This window comes from Mucor velutinosus (genome assembly GCF_035048745.1).
Source record: "Mucor velutinosus strain NIH1002 chromosome Unknown tig00001563, whole genome shotgun sequence".
Classification (NCBI taxonomy): domain Eukaryota; kingdom Fungi; phylum Mucoromycota; class Mucoromycetes; order Mucorales; family Mucoraceae; genus Mucor; species Mucor velutinosus.
Window position 1 is genome coordinate 961,001 of NW_027041904.1, and position 18,292 is coordinate 979,292.

The 18,292-nt window shown below is 40.3% G+C and overlaps 7 protein-coding genes across 7 annotated transcripts; 5 read left to right on the forward strand and 2 right to left on the reverse strand.

Annotated features, from left to right (window-relative positions):
- Positions 1-701: 701 nt before the first annotated feature.
- Positions 702-1,223, forward strand: ATC70_008913 (uncharacterized protein; the record flags this gene model as incomplete). Its single annotated transcript, XM_064828155.1, has 2 exons — positions 702-726; positions 826-1,223. The coding sequence occupies 2 exons, from the start codon at positions 702-704 to the stop codon at positions 1,221-1,223; spliced, it is 423 nt and encodes a 140-aa protein (XP_064685357.1).
- Positions 1,224-5,452: 4,229 nt separating this feature from the next.
- Positions 5,453-6,509, reverse strand: YPK2_2 (Serine/threonine-protein kinase; the record flags this gene model as incomplete). Its single annotated transcript, XM_064828156.1, has 3 exons — positions 5,453-6,010; positions 6,083-6,333; positions 6,407-6,509. The coding sequence occupies 3 exons, from the start codon at positions 6,507-6,509 to the stop codon at positions 5,453-5,455; spliced, it is 912 nt and encodes a 303-aa protein (XP_064685358.1).
- A 1,061-nt stretch (positions 6,510-7,570) lies between these two features.
- PDE2_2 (3',5'-cyclic-nucleotide phosphodiesterase) lies at positions 7,571-9,662 on the forward strand (the record flags this gene model as incomplete). The annotated part of the gene is made up of 3 exons (XM_064828157.1): positions 7,571-7,709; positions 7,768-8,027; positions 8,088-9,662. 3 exons carry the CDS (start codon positions 7,571-7,573, stop codon positions 9,660-9,662), a joined length of 1,974 nt encoding a protein of 657 aa, XP_064685359.1.
- A 153-nt stretch (positions 9,663-9,815) lies between these two features.
- ATC70_008916 (uncharacterized protein) lies at positions 9,816-12,201 on the reverse strand (the record flags this gene model as incomplete). The annotated part of the gene is made up of 4 exons (XM_064828158.1): positions 9,816-9,906; positions 9,965-10,337; positions 10,388-10,711; positions 10,815-12,201. The coding sequence occupies 4 exons, from the start codon at positions 12,199-12,201 to the stop codon at positions 9,816-9,818; spliced, it is 2,175 nt and encodes a 724-aa protein (XP_064685360.1).
- A 260-nt stretch (positions 12,202-12,461) lies between these two features.
- RPO41 (DNA-directed RNA polymerase) lies at positions 12,462-13,356 on the forward strand (the record flags this gene model as incomplete). Its single annotated transcript, XM_064828159.1, has 5 exons — positions 12,462-12,512; positions 12,571-12,811; positions 12,868-12,989; positions 13,051-13,287; positions 13,342-13,356. The coding sequence occupies 5 exons, from the start codon at positions 12,462-12,464 to the stop codon at positions 13,354-13,356; spliced, it is 666 nt and encodes a 221-aa protein (XP_064685361.1).
- A 2,186-nt stretch (positions 13,357-15,542) lies between these two features.
- Positions 15,543-16,736, forward strand: ATC70_008918 (uncharacterized protein; the record flags this gene model as incomplete). The annotated part of the gene is made up of 5 exons (XM_064828160.1): positions 15,543-15,564; positions 15,637-15,842; positions 15,899-16,015; positions 16,080-16,141; positions 16,205-16,736. 5 exons carry the CDS (start codon positions 15,543-15,545, stop codon positions 16,734-16,736), a joined length of 939 nt encoding a protein of 312 aa, XP_064685362.1.
- A 248-nt stretch (positions 16,737-16,984) lies between these two features.
- Positions 16,985-18,163, forward strand: pzh1_3 (serine/threonine protein phosphatase Pzh1; the record flags this gene model as incomplete). Its single annotated transcript, XM_064828161.1, has 6 exons — positions 16,985-17,085; positions 17,142-17,240; positions 17,309-17,456; positions 17,516-17,699; positions 17,782-17,967; positions 18,018-18,163. The coding sequence occupies 6 exons, from the start codon at positions 16,985-16,987 to the stop codon at positions 18,161-18,163; spliced, it is 864 nt and encodes a 287-aa protein (XP_064685363.1).
- Between the last annotated feature and the right edge of the window lie 129 nt (positions 18,164-18,292).

Sequence of the window (18,292 nt, forward strand, 5' to 3'; positions counted from 1 at the left end):
TTGATGGATTGTAAAATCATTATTCTCATATGAGCCAGGCCAGATAGATGCCTTGAAACTCAGGCTCCATATTAGGATTGTAAAGTGCAAAAGTACTGAACATTTATTATGTTATGATATGAGCCAGGCCAGATAGATGCCTTGAAACTCAGGTTCCATATTAGGATTGTAAAGTGCAAAAGTACTGAACATTTATTATGTTATGATATTAGACCAAACTGATCGTAAAGATAAAATGCATCACTGGAACCTGTTTTTATGAGACTTGCATATGCTAAACTTTCACGTATTCGCAGAAAACCGGTTTTGAAATGTTCGCAAATTGCTCATTATTTTCAGTCTGAAAACTGAATGTAACCAGCATCATTCGATGCGTCTTCATTGACTCTTTATAAATGCATTAGAAAGTAAAGTATAACAACGGCAGTTTTTATAGTCAAATTTAGCAAAAACGATTAGAACATGTGAGATCAGGTCAAATTTGAACACAAAAATATCCACTGCACATTTTCAAATTAAAGTACAGCAGTTATGGATGCCACGGCAGAAGACTGAGACCAAATCTACTGGCCGTGACGTCGGATAGCGCGCCCTCTCATTTTTCCATACTCCTTTTTTTTACCCTTTTAGCAAAACGCGTTTAGTATTATACCATATTGGTTTTGGAGCTCTTTTGATTGAAAATAACACTCTAGCTTTTAATGACACGGTCTTGCACTGTTGCAAGTACTTAATACTGCTTTGTTGCAGTGGAATATAGGAGGTACCATTGGATAACGAGCACTGGAAGGCGTAGAATTAATACTAATTGAATTTGTTTATTAGTTTTTGATGATTCTCTTTGTCTCTTTGTCGTGGGTGCTGCTGCCATTACTTCTCTGCTATCTCTGCTGTCTGCTTCTTTGGTTTATCATGTCTGGTGGTTGCCTCTTTGGTCTCTGTCTCTGGCGGTTGCTTTTTTAGCCTTTGTCTGGTCTCTGTTGTCGCTCGTTCTTGGGTTTTTCTATGATGTTGTTGTTGCCGTCGCTGATGGTATTTCTGATGATGCTGCTTCTGGTCTTGCTGCTGCTGTTGTTTCTGGTATTACTTCTGGTATTGCTTCTGGTATTGCTTCTGGTATTGCTTCTGATGTTGCTGCTAGTGTTGCTGCTGCTGCGGCTAATATGGTCTTTCCTGGGCTACTGTATTTGTTGTATGCTTGTTCTCTGGTCTATCTCTGGTAATTGCCTATCCTCTTCTGGTTTATCCGTGGTGGTGATAAGTGGTAGCTTCTTTGGTCTTTGTCTGATCTCTGCTGTAGGCATTCGTTCTTTAGTTTTTCTATGGTGCTGGTGTTGCTGCTGCTGCTGATACGGTCTTTTCTGGTCTACTGTCTTTGGTCTATCTGTGGCTATGGTAGGTGGTAAGTATCCTTTTTTCTTCTGGCCGCAATGATAAAAGACTTCTTTGAACGTTGGTATTATTGCTTCCTTTTTCATGATAATGCATTCATGATGTTTTCCTTGTTGCGCATTCTTCTTTTTTTGCTGGTTTTGTTTCCTCTGTGGCTTCACATGAAACAACGTTAGTCATTATGTTACATTGCACACTTATAATACCACTACTGTTGCTTTTGCAGTTATGCGTGTTTGTGTTGCTCTACATCCGACTATTACTACCATGCACATTGCTCATGTATGCATTTTTGTTGCAACAACAACGAGCTTTTTTGAACATCTTTGATGTTGTATTTATGATATGCTTTTCTTTGACCCACTTTGTGTGTGCCCTTTTTTTTGCCTAAGTATTACTATACTCCTATAGTATTATGTTCTTTTCTTCTTTCTTTTATTATTATGTTTCTCTGAAGCATACCTTTTTTTTACGTTGTGTGGATGTGCCTATCACTGAAGCTCAACAAGACATTATCCGAGGCTAGGAGGTAGATAGGCTGCCTCCACTTGGTTATCGCTACTTACTTTAGTGATGATTGAGGGTCTCAATGCCTGAATTTAAAGCTAGGTGGTGTAAGTAAGGCATGCTCTAGCACCTGGGGGAAATTTGATGATAGTAACAGCTATATTGCTATATATATAGCGGAGCTTAAAATTTTGCCTCACATCAAAGCAGGGGGAAACCCTCGCAAAATTTTTTTAGGTCAGCGGAGTTTTTAAGCAATTTGATTGGCTCAGAGGCTGAAGTACCGAAAGGTTACAATTAGTTGATTTCCTATTGATCTGTCAATAAATATGATTTTGTGTTTGCACTAAAAGAACAGCCGAATAAATACAGTTTAAGATTTTCTTTATTCAAAAATAAGATAAGGTGCAGTTATCATATAATCTATATTCTGTTGCGCAACAGTTTAATGTGAGGAACGTTCTTTAAAGTTGTTATTAGTTGAGAAAGCTGTATAAATATTATGGTATTTCAACACAGTGATGCTGTTTGCTGAGAATAACAATTAAAACTGAGCATATTTATCATTTTACTCCACCAAGCTTGAGTGAGGATGAAAACGAATAAATAGTATAAATTTCGAAGGTATTTATAGTTATTTGACAACACCGCAGCAATAGGCTCTTGACCTTGAATACTACGGGATAATTGTATAAACCTTGAACAACTCAAAGAAGATATACTACTGCCTAAAATCCCATGGACCATCAGTCAGGAACAAACAACACTGAAGATCCAGAATAGAATGTTCTTCATTATAGATTTGATGGACGAAAATTTGTCAGAACTGAAACATGCTTTCAGAGACAAAAAGTTATAGACTACCATGCTTCAAGAACCAGGATATAGGTTAGCCATTTGATGGCATCACTCATGTTCCTTTGCACTACTATCTGAACAAAGACATCTCAATATATCACCAAGTATATCTGCTTTTGTTCGATCCTTCTCATGTATTATATGTTGTATAATACATTTGCCTCTCGGATATGATCGATATCCTAAAAAAAAAAAAGTCGCTTGAGGAGAAATTAAATGTAGTAGTCTAGGATGCGTGCTTGTATGCAACATTTTGAACGATCGATTTCTAGCAATTTGGCTGGAACTGACCTTTTTGGCAGTGTATTCAGTAAAGCCACTTAAAACTGATATCACTACAGCTTGTTCATGTCGACTCTTGTATCACAAGATTTGTAGGTGATGTATTCAACAAGGTGTTGAATAACTAAAATCACACAAATGAAATGTAACAGTGAAGTATCAGCTTTCGATTGTGTACAAAATCAAGATGGTTTTTTATTGAATGAAATGTACGGTCCTTTTTATATCCTTCTGAATGTTAGATCCTGAAATATAAATTCAAGATTGATAATCCTGCGGACGCTTGGAATAAGACCAAAAGTCTCTTCTAGGCTATGCTTTACTTACTGATGCTTTATCTCATTTTTTTTGGGTCATTGCTGTTTAGGATATAGATCACCTCTGAAAGGCAAATGTATTATACGTTGTATAATACATAAAAAGATCTGAGATTGAGCAGAGATGCGTAGTAGATTGAGAGTTCTTTATTCAAGCAGTGCAAAGGAACATGAGTGGTGCCATCAAATGGCTAATCTATATCCTGCTGGTTCTTAGAGGGTGGTAGCCTATAATCTTTCGTCCCCGAAAATGGGTGTCAATTCTGACAAATGTTCCTATTAGGAAGAACATTCTATCCTGGATCATCTTTGTTGTCTATCCTTGACTGGTGGTCTATGAGCTCTTATGCAGCACATTCTCGTTAACTTGTTCAAGGCTTATACAGTTATCCCGCATTTAAGATCAAGGTCCTATTGCTGCGGCACTGTCAAATAACTATAAATACCTTCGAAATATACCCTAGTTTCAATCGTCATTTAATCTTGGAATAACATAATAGATATATTCAGTTCTAATTGTATTTCCTCTGTCTATATTTCGTTATTTTAAACAATTGCAGATTCATGAAAATCCTCATTTTTACAAGAGTACTAACAAGGAAAAACTCTTGAAAATCAAACGATCGCGTTTTTTGCCTTGAAAATGAAGATTTTTACTATTATGGCATATATTGAATCAAGATGTCTCTCTCGACCCAAAGCAACCTCTGAAGCCGCGTTTATGAGGCTTTCATATGCAAAATATGGCTATTTTCGCTAAAAACCTCATTTCATATTTTACTAAATTTCTCAGTAATTTCGTTCAAAAAACCTATTACATTTAGCACCATCGGAAGCGCCTTGAAAAGTACTCCAAGAATGTATTAGGAAGCATCGGATGATAACCACAGTTCGTATAGTCGAATATCACAAAATAGATTAAAGAAGTCGAAAAGAAGACGAAGTCTATCCAAGCTTGAAAACAAAAATAAACTGTGCTTCAATTGATTTTAGCGAATGACGCTGCTGCTGGCTGGCCCAAATGCCCCCTTTTTTTATGGCAATGATGATTGCGATGCTGATTAAATAGAGAGCATGGAATTGAAAGGGTAATTGCTTAGCGCAAATACCTTTTTTTTTGGAAGCTTTGCCTCATGAAGATGTCTTTTGCAATGACAATATCTCAAAAAAGTCGCTGTAGAACTTACACAAGTACTGTATTTACTTATGACCAGCTTTATATCGCCATCTTATTAAGAGCATCAGCAGAAGCGAATGATATGGCAGTTCTATTATCAGAAAATGGCGATTGTGATGTACAAATGCTGCATAAAATTTGAATTCTCTTTCACATTGTCGCAATAATAGGCTTTGTTTGATATTAGTGTAAGCAAAAAGGTTGCTGAGGGAGGTACCTCCTCTCCTCCTCCTAGTTTTGATATAATAACTTTTCTTTTACTAACTAATAATTGGTTTTTAAAAATCTACTTGATATACCAAGATGTTATAATATCTGGTTTAAAATGTCTTTGGCGAGAACCCCACAGGACGACTCCGACATTGAGCGTAACGAGATAGATCGTCTAGTAACATATTGTACGCAAAAACCAAATATAAACAATGGCAATATAATTGCACATTAATGCGGATTTTGATGTGCAAATCGATTTTGGATAGGTAACGGCAACACTGTATGGTTTATTAATTGCCTTGATCTTTTGTGCCACCAGTTTCTATTCCAACAACCTAGGTTAGCGCCGCTGATGTTGATTGCGCACTGCTCAAGTACCAAACCAAGCAGCTAATCCTTTGTCTACTTCTTGTAAAGTCATCCATAAACTTCAATTCTCAACTGTCAAAATGTCACACCACGCATGTATCATTAATCACAATACTTGACTTATCACTGGTAAAAGACACAAGGAGTAACTACATTTGACGGCTAATGCTCCTTAAACTCTTTTATGTAGAGTGCTAGACTATTGAGAAAAGCTAAGCATTGTCTGTATGTAAAGTATATCAACCAATCCTAAACTCCATTTATAACCATATATATAACTTCTAGGCACAAGTTTTATTTAGACAATAGTGTGTATATGTAATGAAACTTTTCTTTATTACAAGCGAGCACGGAAATAATCACCCAATGCCACCATAACCAATGTCTGCCAGATACCAAGACCAATGCGAGGAACGACACCTCTATAAAATCCCTTCAGACCATTATTCTTGTAAATGTACTTGGTTGCAGAGCCGATCGTCATCTTTTCAGGGCGACCTTCTGCTTTCAACTGACTTTGCATTTCTACACGAATGACTTCAAGAGGCTGATTCCAACAAGACAGTGCACCGGCAGCGATGGATGCCAAAGCCTTATCTACACCGTCAGCCAAACCTTTCTCACCATGTCTTGCCTTTACAATAGCTTCCTGGGCAAATCTAGCGATACCAAATCTGGATGCCCAGTTGGTGCATTGACGAAGAGCAACAGCATTTACACCCTTATTGATACCTGCGAAACCCTCTCTCTTATAAATGTCGGCAGCAATCTTGAATGTTGACTCAGTGCCAGCTGATTTCTGTCGGGTAACCTCAACTGTCTTCATAAATGTACAAAAACCCATTGTACTATAGGCTTGAGCAATACCACCGCCCATGCCACCAACGATACCGGCCTATCACCATCAACATCGCATCAATTAGATGCCCATTGAGAAAAGGATATCAATGCAACGGTAACCACTTACCAAAAATGGAGATGCACCAGCGACAGAAGCACGATACTCTAATTCAGAAGCAGTGAAAAGTAACACAGCACCTTTTGTGCTTGCCTCGATCCAAGCCCAAGGAATAAGACCTTGGTAGAAACCAAGAATACCGCCACGACTGTAAATGGCTTTCAGACCTGTCAACATTGGTTGACCACGGTTGGCTGCCATTTGCGTCTTCATGACTTCAAAAGGTTGACCCAATGTTGAGGTCTCGAATAAATTCAAACCTGTTGAAATTCACACGTTTTAATCATCTTCATTCACACACACACACACACTTTCTGTTTGTCATTGCTGTACCTGCACCAAGCAACAATGTTTGGTATGAAATGGGCTTCTTCTCCAGGACAGCCTTGTTGGAAAGAGGTGTGATTTTAGCAGTGGATAGCTCTGTCGTTGACATGGTCTAATGAAAGGACGAAAGGAGAGAGAGAGAGAGAGAGAGAGAGATGAAAGATTTAGAAAAAAAAAAGATTTCATCTTGGGTTTTTATATTTTTGAAACGATGGTTTTTATATTTAATCTGAAAAGATGAGGTGACTTGAGTAGTGCTTGTTCAAAGGCATTATGTTTCACAGACGAAATGTGTGAATTGCTAAAATGTGGCCAGGTACAGGTAGTCAACGATGGCCAATACAAAGTCGCACTGCTCTCATTTACATGCTCCATATATCACCCTGGATTCAGAGCATAGATTGATGATGAAATCAATAGATGAAATAGCGAGACGTAGCGTGAGATGCACAATTGTTTGGATAAAAGAGTCTTGCACTTGCTTACATGGCATTATGCCAGGCTTGTTCCTGACCTACTTTTCACATGTCAATTAGGAACAAGGCTAAAACCTCATCATATCCACTTTCATAAATGCAATCTGTAAAACATGGTGCGTCCAGGTATTCGACGGGAGATCAATTATAGTGCGGCTTTAGATCCACCAGCGTGTGCAAACGCTGATTTTCTATGCAGTTAATCAAGCGTATATGGATGCTCAAGCATCTCATGTACTTTTACAGTGTTAATACTCTAGTGTGAAGGGCTTCGTATGTGCATGCAGTGTCGAAAATCATGTTTATAGATACAATCATGGGCTTCTTTTTCAGAATGCTATGATGCACATGAAACGATGGACGTTTGTGTTGCTGCATATTTGATCCCATCCAATTGATACCCAGTGATGGCAAGAGTAGGTTTTGGTCTAGGCACCAAAAACTTGATAAAAAATGAAAATTCTACTATACAAAGTAATCCAATATGTCTTTATACAAACATTAACTATACTATAGCTACCATCAGCACCACTGAATAGCAGCAGTTCTCATCTGTTTGAAGGTTTTCATGTTTGCATTGTAAGGATCACCAAGTAAAGAGAGTCACTGTCAAATCGAATCAAAAGGTCAATAAAAAAAATTTTGACATCCCATTTCAATCTCTTTACCTTTTGCTTTCATATTATATATCAAAATGTCAAACAGATTGCAGACGCTTCTCAAGTGGTTTGAGGACAACAAGATTGAGTGGGACAAAGATGCATTGGAGATCAAGGAGAGCAATGGCTCCTTTGGCGTCCATGCAAAGAAGAGCATGAAAAAGGACAAGCCAGGTAAGATTTTCATCGTCATCCTTGTTGTTCTTGCTAACTGATACCATGCGAACTCTAGTTGTTAAGATTCCCAAAGAGTGTATTCTTTCCATCAAAACTACAGGTATCGCCAATCTCTTGGATGAAGCCAATTTGGAAGGTGGATGTCCTCTTGCATTGGCTGTCTTGTATGAAATTGCTCAAGGTGAGCAATCTCCTTGGTACGGCTACCTGCAAGCACTTCCTGAGCATGGTGAGGATTTACCCATCTTTTGGGAGGAGCAAGAAAAGGATTGGTTTCATGGCACTGAAATGGAATCTGCTGTGCACAATGATTTGGTACAGTCGCACACTTTATCACAAGCAGCACATGTACTCATACTCGCTTTGCATACATAGATTGATCTCGAGGACGATTATGAAGAACTGATTGAGCCCCTTTTGGAAGCACACCCCTATATCTTTAGCCGTGGCACCAACCTGGATGACGATCCTTACTCTTTTGACAAATTCATCAAGATCTCCACATTGATCTCATCCCGTGCATTCGAGGTGGACGCCTACCATGAGAATGCATTGGTTCCCTTTGCTGATATCTTTAATCACTCTGGCAAAAACGAGCACGTTCATTTTGAAACCGAATTTGATGTGTGTGATGCATGTGGACAATTGGAATACTGTGAACATCAATATCTCAATTATTTGGAAGACAGTGATGCCAATGACGAAGAGGGTGACGAGGATGCTGGTTGGGAGGACGAGGATGACGAAGGAGAGGCTGACGAGGATGTTGACGACGCCGAACTCGCAGAACTTGAGGCCATGGGCATGGAGACTGAGTTGCCTGATTTAGAGGAATTGGAGAATGCAGGCGTAGATTTCTACAACGATGACGACTCTGACGAGGAGGAGGAGGAACAAAAGAAGGACACATGTGATATGGTGCTTGATCGTGATGTGCAAAAGGGCGAAGAGGTGTTCAATACGTATGGCGACCATCCCAACATTGCCTTGTTGAGCAAGTACGGCTTCTGTTACGATGACAACAAGAATGACTATGTGTCCATCACTGAGGATTCTCTAATTGAATGCTGCCTCGCTATCACTGGCGAACTCTTGAAAGCTGAAAACCCCAAGGCATCTGAAAAAGAGATTGAGAAATTGGCTATTGAACGTACCAGACCCCGATGGGAATTTTTTTTGAAGAACGAGCCTACTTTGTGTCCTTCTGAAGACGATGATGAACAGCCCGAGGGGAGAGATGATTTTGATGAAGACTGTCAAGATGATTGTTGTGGCCCTGATGCTCATGGTGATCATGAAGGACATGCTCACGGTCATGCTCATGGCCATGATGATGAAGAAGAACATGGAGAGGAAGAGGAACACGAACACGAACACAAACACGAACACGAGCATGACGAAGAAGGTGGCTGTTGTGGTGATGAAGAGGACGAAGAAGGAGAACAATCTCGCCCTTACTTTATCAACTATGAAGGTCTCTTTGAAGATAAACTCATGTGCTTGCTTCACATCATGTTTATCAGCGAAAAGAAGTTTGCCACCTTTGTTGAAGATGTCGACAACGCTTTAGCCTATTTTGAAGAGCTCGCCAATAGTCAAGGTGCTGAAAAGAAGAAGACTCAGGCTGTTGTTGACCTCAAGCGCAACATTTATCAAGTGTGTCGTGCTCTTGCCGAGTTCAGACGTCTCGAGTATTTTGAAGACGGTGAATGGATTCCTGTTGAAAAGGACGAGGAAGAGCGCAAGGCATGTGCTGGTGATTTGAGAAAGTATTACGCCATGACATGTCGTATCAGCGAAAAAAAGATTCTTGATAGATCCGTGCAATATTATAGTGAATTGGTTGAAGAATACTCAAAGCCTGTTACTGCAGGCGGTAGTTCCAGCAGCAGTAACAACAAGAAGAAGCCTGCCGCTGCCAGCAAGAAGAATAAGAAGATGAAGTTGTAGGCATAGACAGTACATTTTTACCCCTTTCATTTTTGCATATACGATGTATTTATAATAGAATAATTTTTAAAAAGAGTGATAATGATGGATGGTGTTGTTACAGGCAGTTGCGCAAGCAGTGTTGTTCATGATGTGCCGTCCGTATATGTATATTCAAGTCTGGCTGCCTGAGGGCTTGTTGAAGAACTCGAGTCTCTTTTGGTTTGATTTAGCTCTCTCTTCATGATAACCTGCATTTGTAATACTATAGAAAAAGGCGATGAGCCATATATCATATATGCAAATTGAATATTGAAACGTACCGTCGGTCAAGATAGTAATTGGATTTTTTGCTTCTCTTTTTCAACGTAATAGCCTCAAGGGCGTCACCCATGCCGTGGTATTTTTTGATATGGATACGATAGCTATTGGCATGAGCAAACTTGACATCACAGACACAGCAGTAATTGTTTGGATCAAGCACGTCGGGTGATACGCCAGGTTCAAGAGGCGGTCTTGGCTTCAGGGCTCCAGGACGTCTTTGAGGAATGTCGATAAAGTGCATCTTGTTCAGGTGGATCAAGTAACTGGATCTTTGTGTGTAGCCTCTGTTGCAATAAGCGCAAAAGTAGTCTGGATCCGTCTTGTCAGGTTTTCTTGACTCGTCTTTAATGTCATCAACAGCAATACGAACACCTACGTATCAATTGTGAGATGTCTGTCCAATGTGCTAGAGTATACATTACCTGGTGATTTGTCAAAGGGAATGTCGATATTATGTACGTTTCTCAAATGATACGTGTACACCAGTTTTTGAGAGTAGTAAATATCGCATACACAGCAGTAGTTCTTGGGATGATGGATGTCTGGTGGAGGACCTTTGTACCTGTTACGTACACCGGCAGTGCTAGCAGCGAATGGGAAATCCATCTTGTGCACAGCACGAAGATGAAAGTGGAAGCTGCCTCTGTTGGAGTAACTGATGGTGCACACACTGCAGTAGAAATGTGGATCGTTGATGTCGGGCGGTGGTCCTCTGTGATTGAGAATAGCGGCTTGACAGTGGCCCACTATAGTGTCATTACGATGAGTACGCCTGTGTGTGTGCTTGTGTGTGCGTGTGCGTGTGCGTGCGTGTGTATTTGTGTATAGTTACTATCATGTAATACCTACAATTTCTATGGTTTTCCAGATCCTTGAGCGTTGCCTGCTTGTTCTTCTTTTCATTTTGCTCCAACGTATCCATCTTTTCCTGAGCCTCTACCTCCCGTTCTTCATCTCCATCGTCTTGTTCCTCTGTTACATCTTGTCCTTTTCTCCGTTTGTGAGCCACTCGACCCAGTTTTACCTTTTCAAATCCGTGGTGTAGCTCATTGTGATGTTGAAATCGATCTTTACTAACATATTGCTTTTGACATTGCGTGCAAAACATGGATTCGTCTGTGATGTTGGGCTTTGGGCCATAAGTAAGCACAATAAACTTGCGTTCTTCGAGATTGACTCCGTGCCTTGAATGCATGTGGTTGTGAAATGTCTTTTGTTTGTCATATGCGCGCGGACAAGCCTGGCAAGAGTATTTGGGATCAAAGATATCAGGTTCAGTGCCTTGCTTGATTCTTTCGAGTAGCGCTTTGATTTGAGACATGCTCATGTTGGTTTCAGGAGCAGCAGGTGGTGAGGATCTGATAAAGCGCTTCTCATTGTCGTCCTCATCATCTTCGATCCTAATGGCGTCATTGCTGTCTGTCATTGTCTTGTTGGATGAACCGTCTCCTTCGCTCATCATGTCGTTGTCAGACATTTCCTCTGGGTCTGGCTTGATAAGACGTTTGCAAGTGATGCGTTTGGGTTGCATAGTAGCAGCAGCAGTAGCAGGAGTTTTCTTCTTTTTTCGTGCAGCAGTTGATTTTGGCTTGAGTGATTTCTTTTGTAAGGATTTGAAGGTACTGGGGCCAGTATCTGGTTCCGCCTTGACCTTTGGAGTAGATGGTGGAGGTGGTTTATAGAACTTGTTGGCATCAAAGCGTCCTTTTGAAAAGAAGTCTGTGATTTTACGGACCTTGGACTCCTGTTCTTCATTAGGTTCAGGCACACTTTTGGCAGGGGCAACTGGAGGCGCGGATACAGCAATGTTATGTGTGTCATCTGGACTTTGCTCTTCTGTCTCTGGAGAACTAGGAGGGCTTTCTTTATATGGTGTTGGTTGGTGCTGCCCCGTTGGAGTCATCTCTGGAATGAAGGGGACATCACCTACGGAGAGCGACGCCATGGCAGGAGAAGAAGAAGAGCTTGACATGTCTTGATCTTCTGTGTTGCCCATCTCGACTCGAGACAAGCATTGTCTCATCTGCTCAAGTGCATCGTCTTGCTGTTGCGTTTCTGGAGAGGATTCAGCTTCATCACTGGGCCAGTCGATGATGCGCCTTTTCTCAATGGATTGCTGCTCCGTTTCATTCTGGGTCTTGCGCTTCCTTGGTGGAGCCACTTGTAGGAGATCAGGTTCAATCTTGACATCGGGTTGCTCAGACTTCACTGCCAAGTTGTTTGATGTGGAAGCCATAAGTGAAAATAAAGACGAAAAAAGAAGAAGATAAGAGCTTTGTTTTTATTGACGGGTGGCGTCCTGTTTTTCTCAAACGATCATCCTTATTTGTGTCAATAAACAGACAGACAGCCTTAATTTTTCACAGTTGTGTGAGAGAGAAAGGAACTGCACGTCATTGGTCAAAATGGGCTTTTCGATTTCCTCCTTTCTCTTATTTCAGTTTGCATCTCTCTCTCTCTCTCGCTCTTTTCATCTTCTACACACACAATATTATAATGTCGAGTGCTATACAACGATTCTTTGGCAAAAAGACGCCCGACGAGCTTGTAAGTAATATAATGGCAGAGAACTTGGAGACAGCTGACTGATGACATGGGATAAAAGGTAAAGAAATGGCGACAAGAAATACGCGGACAACAGAGAGGTATCGACAGACAAATACGAGCTATTGACGCCGAAGAAGCCAAAGTAAAGAGATCGATCAAACAAGTAGCGAAAAAGGGAGACGTCAAGAACTGCAAAATGCTGGCAAAAGAGTTGATACGTTCACAAAGGCACAAGAACAGATTATATACAAGTAAAGCACAAATGAACTCTATCATCATGCAGTTGGAACACCAACTAGGTAACATGCCACTCCTTGGATACACAGTTAGAGAGGCTCACATTGTTTGCTTCTAGCTACGCTCAAGGTTGCTGGATCACTTCAAAAGAGTGGTGAGGTGATGAAATTGGTGAATCAATTAGCCAGGTTACCAGAGATATCGCAAACCATGCAACAAATGTCCATGGAAATGACAAAGGTAAGCGGCTTTCTTGAGTTTTGGATTTACAAAATCCTCATGCAACAAACCCCCCCCCCAGGCTGGCATTATGGAAGAAATGATTGGCGATACAATGGATATGATGGATGACGATGATATCGAAGAAGCAGCTGATGAAGAGGTGAATAATGTCTTGTTTCAAATCACAGATGGCATGTTGGGTGAAGCTGGATCTGTGGGTTCTGCATTGGAATCTAAACCCATGGTGACAGAGGATGAGGAAGAGGAGGATGAAGAGGAAGGCCCTGAATTAGACATGATGCAAAAACGGTTACAGGTAAGTGATGAATTTGCAGTAACGCACTGAGGTATTCATACGTATGTGTCATAGGCATTGAAGGGATAATTCTCTTCACTTTTTCTTTTTCCATCGTTCACTATGATAACTCTAATAAATTTTGAAAAGATATGCTATAGACGATATGAAGCGATATCCCGCAAATGGCATTCGGTGGTCTATTTTATTTTGGGAGGGGGATGATGGAGTAATATGCAGAGGATTGGCCTCATATTAGTTTTTCTGAAAGATATAGACAATTTTCAACTTTGATATACGAGTTGCTAGTCAACGCAACCCAAGTATTTCGAATCTGCAGTGATGAGGACAGTGCTGCATTTCGCGATGCATTTCGCATTTAAATGAGTCATTACCCACTGATACATGTATAAGATATGAAGCGTTAAGCCTTGCATCGCAAATTAAATAGTCTAGGATGCAGTGCTTCTCGCTTTGTAGTAATTCCGTTCTTATTAGCTTTATAAAGATTGATTGCCTTCATGGTTTATAAGGCATTGATCTTGTCAGCCAGCCAGCCAGCCGCCAGCGCCAAACCCGGCTAAAGTTCCGCTCGATATTCTGCCTCTATTCGTTGATTTTTGAAGTTTTTGGACATCATTCGACCTATTTTGTCAGGTTCGACTATATAAAGTGTGTTGATCTTCCTATACCTCCTTAAGCTAGCCCGTGGTGGTAGGGCGAAGTGGTTAAGCATCCAGCATGCCATCTGGATGATCCTGGTTCAAATCCCAGTGAATGCATTTTGATTAATTATTTACGGTCGTATTGATGTCCTCGTTTGGTGAATGTTCTCTTATCCAGTATCTCTGTATGACAACTTAGCATGATTGTATTGGCTCTAAGTGCCGCACCTTATTTGTAGTAGATTTCTTTTCCAACTTCCTTTCCATAATTTATTCCTCATCATGACTGACATTGGGTCCACCAACAGTCCTTTCTATCACTCAGCATGACATTTAAAGAACTTTAAATAAAACCTGGAGCTCGTCTCCCCTACAAAAAAAAGAAATACTTCCTAAAGCTTTCTTGGAGTACTTTTTAAGGCGCATCCAATGGTGCTAAATACAAGAGGGGTTTTGAACAAGGCTATTAAGCAATGCTTGAGGATATGAAATGACATTTACGGTCAAAATGTCGAAATTTTACATATCAACGTTGCACAAAAGTAGTTTCAGAGGTTGCTTTGGATCTGTAGAAACATTTTGATTCAATATGTATTATAGTGAAAGTCTTCATTTTTTGGGGTCAAAAACGCGATCGTTTGATTTTCAATGAAAACCATGAGGTACTTGTTTTTTTTTTTCATTGATTGCTCCGTATAAGTAGGTCCCTAGGGCACTACCAAGAGGCGGGCGCAATTGATATAATATTCAATTATATTTAGGATAAAGCGATAGATGACAGGAACAGATGATAGATGACAATTGTGATTAGAGAATTACAATTGTTTGTGAATTTCAGTTTGGGCAACCATGAGGTACCCCTCATGGTTTGGAGTCAATTTTCGACAATGATTTTTTGGTCCAAAAAAAGTTGAGCAAAGGTATCAGTAAGTACGTGCTACTCGAAAGCAATCATATGGTGCTATTCTGGAGGTCTAAAACAACTTCTAACACGAGAAATCACGGAACAAATGCACCTAGAATTCGCTGTGATTTGCATTCATTTGAATAATAAGAGGTAATGCGTGTGTGCTGCTGTCCTTGAATGATTTCGACAGTTACAGACGCAAACCATCGCAGAGAAGTCAGAACCATAAGTCTTGCTACATACTGGTAGGATTATGTAATAGGAATATATAATAGGAGGATTAAATAATGCCCTTGTGGCACTTTTTCCGGTTGATACATTTTGATCTTTACCATGTACAGGTGCCATAGTGTGGGAAATGTAGATAGTATGCTTTCTCATGTAGAATCAGGCAAAATATACGATATCCAAGCAAGGGAAGATGTGTTTAGAGACGGACATACTATATAACCATCTTGAAGCAAGTAAGCATTTGATTTAAATCTAGACAATCACTCCAGGCACATCTTTTCATCTTGCACCTTCAATTTGATCTTTAATTGTGTACTCAGAATCCAAACAAAGTGTAGGCCAATCGTTGAATTCGGACAAAAGGAAAAAAGATCAAAATTTAATGCAACCAAGTGAGTATATAATGACTGACGCGAAATCCTAATCTCTGTTTTTCTCTTTCATTTCTTAGTAACAAATAAAAGCATACAATAATGGCTCTCAACAGAAAGATTAGTAAGTAAACAGAACCCCCCCTTTCTCCTCCTCTCACTTCACTCTCAGCTATTTAACACAAATACATTGTAGCTTTAAACACTGGCGCTGAAATGCCTCTCGTCGGTCTCGGTACCTGGCTATCCAAGCCTGATGAAGTAAGAAAGGCTGTTAAGTATGCTCTTGAAACCGGCTATCGTCATTTGGATTGCGCCTATGTCTACCGTAATGAAGATGAGGTGGGTCAAGGTATCCGTGAATCCGGTGTGCCTAGAAGTGAGATTTTTGTCACATCCAAGGTAGGTAAATAGTAATTGATATCAAGAATAGTGTTGTCTCATTGCCTTGTAACTAGCTCTGGAACACACATCACCGCAAGGAATATGTTAAGTCAGCTGTAAAGGCATCTCTTGAAGCATTGGGTCTCGACTATCTCGATCTTTACTTAATTCATTGGCCCGTGTCCTTTATTGTAAGTCTGGGGGTCAAATGTGTATGTGGCATCACCAGTTGATTGATATTTTGTGCATTGATAGAACACTGGCAAGCCTGAAGATACTCCTGTTGTACCTACCATGGATTACTTGATCCCTAAGAAGCAAGTGCTAAACTAGTTAATGGTCCTAACCAATTCGTCTAACTCTATTATATCTATATGTAGAGATGGCGTCGTTCAAATCGAGGAAGTAGATCCTATAGAGACTTGGAGGGCCATGGAAGAGCTCGTTGAACAGGGGCTTGTCAAGGCTATTGGTCTCTCCAATTTCAACATTCAAAGGATCCAGCACATATTAGATCACTGCAAGATCAAGCCAGCACAGCTCCAAGTCGAATTACATCCTGGATTGCAGCAACCCGAGTTGGTAGACTTTTGTCACAAGCACGGCATTCATGTCACTGCTTACTCGCCTCTTGGTAACAATGTATATGGCGAAGAGCGTATTGTGGATGACCCCATCATTGTCAATGTCGCTAAAAAGCTCAACAAATCCCCTGCACAGGTGTGCATTGCATTTGCCGCTCAACGAGGCATCGTAGTGATCCCCAAGAGTGTCACTGAATCACGTATCAAGGAAAACTTTCAGGACTTTGAGCTTTCCAAGGAAGATTTTGATGCAGTTGCTAGTTTGGGATCTAGAAATATTCGTTACAATGATCCTGGTGTCAAGGATTGGAACTGCTCCATCTTTTAGATCTAATCGGACAATCGTTTATGCGTTAAACAATAAAAAACATGGAATGTAACCATAAACGCTTAATTTTCGTGTCATTCTCAAACACATGAATGCGTATTGTTTACGTTAGGTTGTGCTCAGATGTCTAAAACCCCCCCCCCCTTTTGATTTTTAATTTTAAAAATAATCTAGAAATCAGATTATTCACCCCCTTCTTTCCCTCTTTTCTTTCTTTATTTTACAACATTGATTTGACTCAAAAATTTATGAGTGTATTGGACTATATCGGTGCTGCTGTGGAGAAATGCTCCTACAATTTCAGGCCTGGAAATGAGACTGATTTCGCAGATTCTTTGGGTGGCTCATGGTAAGATTGTGTTATGAAATGAAGAAAGATGGCATTCTAAAGTCAATGGCAACAAGGTATGTGTCTCCCGTAGCACATGGTGTAGAGTTCTTGACGGTGGTTCCTTTTTACCTATTCATGACAGCTTATTTTGGATACAAAGCAGTGGTCAAAGAGTAAGTTGCCTTGAGATGGGGAGGCTTCAAGATGTGAGGAAACTGATTGTATGTACGAATCTCGCCAGCCAGCTTAATTACAACTTGCTAAAATCAGCGCGGAACCGACCTCCCAGATCACTGTTGGAGACGTTGTGTTTGATTCTCATGATCGCGTCATATGCAATAACAGTTATACACAAGATCGCTACAGGAACCAAGTACTTTCTATTACAGGTAACAAAAGAGTGGGTGGGATTGAGTATGTGATAGTCGATGACTTATATCACAGATAGCCTTGTCATGCAAGTGCTGTCATTTTGATTATTATCATGGCATGGCCAAATGACAGGCCACAGTTTACACCTCAACTGTTGTTCAACATTTACCTCCATACACTGTGGGGCTCTGTGCTGGCATTGGTGTTCCCAGACCTACGAGATCACGACATGCTGGGCGAAGTGTTTAACTTTTTCCTGGGTAAGCGTATCTGGACGATGGAGAGAAGGGGGTTGAGATACATACAGAAAACTCACATGGAGATATATACACATATATACAGAGCACGGGCTCATTCTCGTGCTTCCTTTTTACCTATTGACAACCAAACGCTATGTGGTTTTACCGCTGAATCTCGACATGGCACTGTTTAGCTTCTTTTTATATGCATCATACCACTCACCACTCCTTCATGCTGTGTCACTCTGGTCTGGCTACAATATCAACTACACCCTCGTTTCTCCTGCACGCAAGTATCTATAGAATAACACACACAGCATGTCCTAATTCTCATCACAGTTGGATTTCTCATTGTCATTGGCCATTGGTATCGATTTGTCATGTATGGATCTGCGTTTCTTCTCATGTTTATTACGAGATATGTAGCTGTGGAGCTCCTTGTCAAAACAGTCTTGAATGTAAGAGACTCTAAAAAGTCTGCTTAAAGAATACCTCCCATTTCCCCTGGAAGTTTCCCTTTTTTCTGCTTTGCAGTAGATATATATATATATATATATATATATATCTTGTTTGTTGTACCTTTTGCATTCATCTTTTTTTCTCTTTTATCATAA